Genomic DNA, 7,985 nt, shown 5'->3' on the forward strand with positions numbered 1-7,985 from the left:
TCGGCGGAGACAGATCATTTTGGGTATAAAATAACGGGATTGATTTGTGGAGGGGGGGGGGGGGGGGGGGAGAAGCAGCTATTTTACTGATGCAAGCTTGGATTTGTAGTTCAATCATAACCCGAATGGACTACAATTATAACTTTAAATAAATGCAACATGAAAAGTGTTAATTTTTTTATTAATAACAGAAAATGTTGGATTTAACTTGACATAATTATATCACCTAAACATGTAAATAATAATGAGGATATTAACATCAGTAGTAAAGCAGAAAACATTTTATTTTTAAAATCACTCTTCAAACTTTAAAAAACAACCTCAGCAAAAGTCGTTCAAAAAAAAAAACACGAAAAAAAGTCAAACAGAAACAAAAGAAAGTGAAAACTTTATTCAGTAGAAGGTGGGACCATATAATGATTTCATTAAACAGATTAAGGGTTTAAAAAAAAATCTGATTTTATTAAGAGAAATTGGCAGAGGGGTTCTACACCTGCATTACTAGCCGTTTGGGGGGGTTTTAGGCTGGGTTTCTGTAACAGCACTTTGAGATATCAGCTGATGTAAGAAGGTGCTTTATAAATACATTTAATTTGATTTGATTTTAGACATAATTATCACTTTGTTGCTGTGGTAACTGGTGTTAACTATGTTACCTTGTGTAGTCCAGTCAGACCCATAGAGAATGATCCAGGGCCTTTTAGTGACCCCCCCCAAAAAAGCTGTTTTAGAATGGGTAGCGCCCATTGAAGGGCTTCCACCATTTTAAAGTAGTCAACTGGGTGGGGATTCCTTTGGGTTTTAGCCTCAAATGGCCTAGCCCATTGGACAGAGCAGCAGGATGCAGCAGAGCAGCAGGATGAAAACCAAAGCCAAGTCTCCGTCGCTAAGGCTGCGTTTAAACACAGGCAACCTGATTCTTCCCCCCAAAAATGATCAGAAATCGGGTGCCTGTGTAAAGTCTCCTTTCCTAGTCTCCTTTTCATTTCTTCCTTTCCCCCCATCTACTTTTCCTAGGCACAGTCCCCTCATCTACTTTCATAGGCACAGTCCCCTCATCATCATCATCATCATCGTCAGAGCCTCCCCTTTAACTCATCCGTACCCTTATTACCTCAAACTCTTTCCTCTGTGACATATACAACAGGTTAAGGTATATACAGCGTCGCCTAGTGGTTAGAGCGTTGGACTAGTAACCAGCAGGTAGCCTAGTGGTTAGAGCGTTGGACCAGTAACCCGAAAGGTTGCCAGTTCAAATCCCCGAGCTGACAAGGGTACAAATCTGTCGTTCTGCCCCCCCTGAACAAGGCCAGTTAACCCTGTAGGCCGTCATTGTAAAATAAGAATTTGTTCTTAACTGACTTGCCTCGTTAAATATATTTCTATATCAGTAGAATGTCCGGTTCGGAGACGGCGCAGTACAACATAAAACCCATCTCATCAACCTCTTCATCCGTCATTCCGTTCAACAAATTAACGCCGGACTTGAAGTAGCTAGGTAACACCCCTTCTTCCAGATAGCCAATCAGCTCCCAGACACACTGCTGGAAACGCCCACTCAGACAACCCTCCGACCAATCCAAGTCCTTGTCGCTGAGGTGGAGGATGAGGTTGACCAATGGCACGGCGGCGAGTGGTCGAAGGGAGGGACAGCGTCGACAGACGGCTTTGAGGGTTTTGAGGACGACGCGTCGGACGCCTTGGTCGGCCGAGTCAAGCTGAACGAGACGCTGGGTCTCCCAGGGGTAGAGGGAGAGGTGCCAGGCGCTATCCCAGGGCCGGGTTAACTCTACCTGGGCAGTCAGGACCACGTCTGCTTCCCTCAGCACAGGCACTATGGAGATGAAGAGGGGATCACCTCGCTCTGGTCTGGAGACACAGAGAGACATCAGTTTTACATGAACCCTGAAATTTAACCCCTAACTAACACAGAGGCATATCAGTTATACATGAGCCCTGACCTTTAACCCCTAACCAACACAGAGAGACATATCAGTTATACATGAACCCTGACCTTTAACCCCTAACCAACACAGAGAGACATATCAGTTATACATTAACCCTGACCTTTAACCCCAACTAACACAGAGAGACATAACAGTTATTTATGAACCCTAACCCTAACTAACACAGAGATACATATCAGTTATACATTAACCCTGACCTTTAACCCCTAACCCTAACTAACACAGAGAGACATAAGTTATATATTAACCCTGACCTTTAACCCCTAACCCTAACTAACACAGAGACATTACAGTTATACATGAACCCTGACCTTTAACCCCTAACCCTAACTAACACAGAGATACATATCAGTTATACATGAACCCTGACCTTTAACCCCTAACCCTAACTAACACAGAGACATAACAGTTATATATGAACCCTGACCTTTAACCCCTAACCCTAACACAGAGACATATCAGTTATACATGAACCCTGACCTTTAACCCCTAACCCTAACTAACACAGAGATACATATAAGTTATACATGAACCCTGACCTTTAACCCCTAACCCTAACACAGAGACATATCAGTTACACATTAACCCCCTGACCTTTAACCCTATGGTCTGGACAGAGACAGAGAATGTGTTTCCATTGTTTTTGATGGTAGGCCACTCTGGTAGACCTACATTATGATCAAATAGTCACATTAGCCTACTTGGCCACTGTTAAAACTGTAACTTAAAGCAGGTACAGCCTCAGTGTTCACAGTAAAACTAACTTAGTGGGTACAGCCTCAGTGTTCACAGTAAAACTGGAACTTATAGTGGGTACAGCCTCAGTGTTCACAGTAAAACTGGAACTTATAGTGGGTACAGCCTCAGTGTTCACAGTAAAACTGGAACTTAAAGTGGGTACAGCCTCAGTGTTCACAGTAAAACTAACTTAGTGGGTACAGCCTCAGTGTTCACAGTAAAACTAACTGAAAGCGGGTACAGCCTCAGTGTTCACAGTAAAACTAACTTAAAGCAGGTTACATCCTCAGTGTTCACAGTAAAACTAACTGAAAGCAGGTACAGCCTCAGTGTTCACAGTAAAACTGTAACTGAAAGCGGGTACAGCCTCAGTGTTCACAGTAAAACTAACTGAAAGCGGGTACAGCCTCAGTGTTCACAGTAAAACTGTAACTGAAAGCGGGTACAGCCTCAGTGTTCACAGTACAACTGTAACTTATAGTGGGTACAGCCTCAGTGTTCACAGTAGAACTGGAACTTAAAGTGGGTACAGCCTCAGGGTTCACAGTAAAACTGTAACTGAAAGCAGGTACAGCCTCAGTGTTCACAGTAAAACTAACTGAAAGCAGATACAGATGGCTGACTGACTGACTGAGATATGTGGCTGTCCCACCTAGATATCTCAAGATGGCTGACTGACTGAGATATGTGGCTGTCCCACCTAGATATCTCAAGATGGCTGACTGACTGAGATATGTGGCTGTCCCACCTTGATATCTCAAGATGGCTGACAGATATGTGGCTGTCCCACCTAGATATCTCAAGATGGCTGTCCCACCTAGATATCTCAAGATGGCTGACAGATATGTGGCAGTCCCACCTAGATATCTCAAGATGGCTGACTGAGATATGTGGCTGTCCCACCTAGATATCTCAATATGGCTGACTGAATGAGATATGTGGCTGTCCCACCTAGATATCTCAGGATGGCTGTCCCACCTAGATATCTCAAGATGGCTGACAGATATGTGGCTGTCCCACCTAGATATCTCAAGATGGCTGACTGACTGAGATATGTGGCTGTCTCACCTAGATATCTCAAGATGGCTGACTGACAGAGATATGTGGCTGTCCCACCTAGATATCTCAAGATGGCTGACTGACTGACTGAGATATGTAGCTGTCCCACCTAGATATCTCAAGATGGCTGACTGACTGACTGAGATATGTGGCTGTCCCACCTAGATATCTCAAGATGGCTGACTGACTGACTGAGATATGTGGCTGTCCCACCTTGATATCTCAAGATGGCTGACTGACTGAGATATGTGGCTGTCCCACCTAGATATCTCAAGATGGCTGACAGATATATGTGGCTGTCCCACTGCGATATCTCAAGATGGCTGACTGACAGATATGTGGCTGTCCCACCTAGATATCTCAAGATGGCTGACTGACTGAGATATGTGGCTGTCCCACCTAGATATCTCAAGATGGCTGACTGAGATATGTGGCTGTCCCACCTAGATATCTCAAGATGGCTGACAGATATGTGGCTGTCCCACCTAGATATCTCAAGATGGCTGACTGACTGACTGAGATATGTAGCTGTCCCACTTAGATATCGCAAGATGGCTGACTGACTGACTGAGATATGTGGCTGTCCCACCTAGATATCTCAAGATGGCTCTCTGAGATATGTGGCTGTCCCACCTAGATATCTCAAGATGGCTCTCTGACTGAGATATGTGGCTGTCCCACCTAGATATCTCAAGATGGCTGACTGAGATATGTGGCTGTCCCACCTAGATATCTCAAGATGGCTGACTGAGATATGTGGCTGTCCCACCTAGATATCTCAAGATGGCTGACTGACTGACTGACTGAGATATGTAGCTGTCCCACTTAGATATCTCAAGATGGCTGACTGACTGACTGAGATATGTGGCTGTCCCACCTAGATATCTCAAGATGGCTGACTGACTGAGATATGTGGCTGTCCCACCTAGATATATCAAGATGGCTGACTGACTGAGATATGTGGCTGTCCCACCTAGATATCTCAAGATGGCTGACTGACTGAGATATGTGGCTGTCCCACCTAGATATCTCAAGATGGCTGACTGACTGAGATATGTGGCTGTCCCACCTTGATATCTCAAGATGGCTGACAGATATGTGGCTGTCCCACCTAGATATCTCAAGATGGCTGTCCCACCTAGATATCTCAAGATGGCTGACAGATATGTGGCAGTCCCACCTAGATATCTCAAGATGGCTGACTGACTGAGATATGTGGCTGTCCCACCTAGATATCTCAAAATGGCTGACAGATGTGGCTGTCCCACCTAGATATCTCAAGATGGCTGACAGAATGAGATATGTGGCTGTCCCACCTAGATATCTCAGGATGGCTGTCCCACCTAGATATCTCAAGATGGCTGACAGATATGTGGCTGTCCCATCTAGATATCTCAAGATGGCTGACAGATATGTGGCTGTCCCACCTAGATATCTCAAGATGGCTGACTGACTGAGATATATGGCTGTCCCACCTAGATATCTCAAGATGGCTGACTGACTGAGATATGTGGCTGTCTCACCTAGATATCTCAAGATGGCTGACTGACAGAGATATGTGGCTGTCCCACCTTGATATCTCAAGATGGCTGACTGACTGAGATATGTGGCTGTCCCACCTAGATATCTCAAGATGGCTGACTGACTGAGATATATGGCTGTCCCACCTAGATATCTCAAGATGGCTGACTGAGATATGTGGCTGTCCCACCTTGATATCTCAAGATGGCTGACTGACTGAGATTTGTGGCTGTCTCACCTAGATATCTCAAGATGGCTGACTGACAGATATGTGGCTGTCCCACCTAAATATCTCAAAATGGCTGACTGACTGAGATATGTGGCTGTCCCACCTAGATATCTCAAGATGGCTGACTGACTGACAGATACGTGGCTGTCCCACCTAGATATCTCAAGATGGCTGACAGATATATGTGGCTGTCCCACTGCGATATCTCAAGATGGCTGACTGACAGATATGTGGCTGTCCCACCTAGATATCTCAAGATGGCTGACTGACTGAGATTTGTGGCTGTCTCACCTAGATATCTCAAGATGGCTGACTGACAGATATGTGGCTGTCCCACCTAAATATCTCAAAATGGCTGACTGACTGAGATATGTGGAAGTCCCACCTAGATATCTCAAGATGGCTGACTGAATGACAGATACGTGGCTGTCCCACCTAGATATCTCAAGATGGCTGACAGATATATGTGGCTGTCCCACTGCGATATCTCAAGATGGCTGACTGACAGATATGTGGCTGTCCCACCTAGATATCTCAAGATGGCTGACTGACAGATATGTGGCTGTCCCACCTAGATATCTCAAGATGGCTGACTGACTGAGATATGTGGCTGTCCCACCTAGATATCTCAAGATGGCTGACTGAGAAATGTGGCTGTCCCACCTAGATATCTCAAGATGGCTGACTGAGATATGTGGCTGTCCCAACTAGATATCTCAAGATGGCTGACTGAGATATGTGGCTGTCCCACCTAGATATCTCAAGATGGCTGACTGAGATATGTGGCTGTCCCACCTAGATATCTCAAGATGGCTGACTGAGATATGTGGCTGTCCCACCTAGATATCTCAAGATGGCTGACTGAGATATGTGGCTGTCCCACCTAGATATCTCAAGATGGCTGACTGACTGACTGAGATATGTAGCTGTCCCACTTAGATATCTCAAGATGGCTGACTGACTGACTGAGATATGTGGCTGTCCCACCTAGATATCTCAAGATGGCTGACTGAGATATGTGGCTGTCCCACCTAGATATCTCAAGATGGCTCTCTGACTGAGATATGTGGCTGTCCCACCTAGATATCTCAAGATGGCTGACTGAGATATGTGGCTGTCCCACCTAGATATCTCAAGATGGCTGACTGAGATATGTGGCTGTCCCACCTAGATATCTCAAGATGGCTGACTGAGATATGTGGCTGTCCCACCTAGATATCTCAAGATGGCTGACTGACTGACTGACTGAGATATGTAGCTGTCCCACTTAGATATCTCAAGATGGCTGACTGACTGACTGAGATATGTAGCTGTCCCACTTAGATATCTCAAGATGGCTGACTGACTGAGATATATGGCTGTCCCACCTAGATATCTCAAGATGGCTGACTGACTGAGATATGTGGCTGTCCCACCTAGATATCTCAAGATGGCTGACTGACTGAGATATGTGGCTGTCCCACCTAGATATCTCAAGATGGCTGACTGACTGAGATATGTGGCTGTCCCACCTAGATATCTCAAGATGGCTGACTGACTGAGATATGTGGCTGTCCCACCTAGATATCTCAAGATGGCTGACTGACTGAGATATGTGGCTGTCCCACCTAGATATCTCAAGATGGCTGACTGACTGAGATATGTGGCTGTCCCACCTAGATATCTCAAGATGGCTGACTGACTGAGATATGTGGCTGTCCCACCTAGATATCTCAAGATGGCTGACTGACTGAGATATGTGGCTGTCCCACCTAGATATCTCAAGATGGCTGACTGACTGAGATATGTGGCTGTCCCACCTTGATATCTCAAGATGGCTGACAGATATGTGGCTGTCCCACCTAGATATCTCAAGATGGCTGTCCCACCTAGATATCTCAAGATGGCTGACAGATATGTGGCAGTCCCACCTAGATATCTCAAGATGGCTGACTGACTGAGATATGTGGCTGTCCCACCTAGATATCTCAAGATGGCTGACAGATATGTGGCTGTCCCACCTAGATATCTCAAGATGGCTGAGTGACTGAGATATGTGGCTGTCTCACCTAGATATCTCAAGATGGCTGACTGACTGAGATATGTGGCTGTCTCACCTAGATATCTCAAGATGGCTGACTGACTGAGATATATGGCTGTCCCACCTAGATATCTCAAGATGGCTGACTGAGATATGTGGCTGTCCCACCTAGATATCTCAAGATGGCTGACTGACTGACTGAGATATGTGGCTGTCCACCTAGATATCTCAAGTTGGCTGACTGACTGACTGAGATATGTGGCTGTCCCACCTAGATATCTCAAGATGGCTGACTGACTGAGATATGTGGCTGTCCCACCTAGATATCTCAAGATGGCTGACTGACTGAGATATGTGGCTGTCTCACCTAGATATCTCAAGATGGCTGACTGACAGATATGTGGCTGTCCCACCTAGATATCTCAAGATGGCTGACTGAGATATGTGGCTG

At 45.5% G+C, this 7,985-nt stretch overlaps 1 protein-coding gene across 2 annotated transcripts in view; it reads right to left on the reverse strand.

Moving 5' to 3' along the window:
- Positions 1 to 164: 164 nt before the first annotated feature.
- LOC106595215 (mitochondrial dynamics protein MIEF1) overlaps positions 165 to 7,985 on the reverse strand; it is a 23,725-nt gene continuing 15,904 nt past the window's right edge. For both annotated transcript variants that reach the window (XM_082958450.1, XM_082958451.1), the window contains exon 8: positions 165 to 1,869. In XM_082958450.1, coding sequence (XP_082814576.1) covers positions 1,383 to 1,869 — 487 coding nt within the window. In that variant the 3' untranslated portion in view covers positions 165 to 1,382. The remainder of the gene's footprint in view (positions 1,870 to 7,985) is intronic.

This window comes from Salmo salar, chromosome 12, assembly GCF_965601325.2.
Source record: "Salmo salar chromosome 12, fSalSal1, whole genome shotgun sequence".
Lineage (NCBI taxonomy): Eukaryota > Metazoa > Chordata > Actinopteri > Salmoniformes > Salmonidae > Salmo > Salmo salar.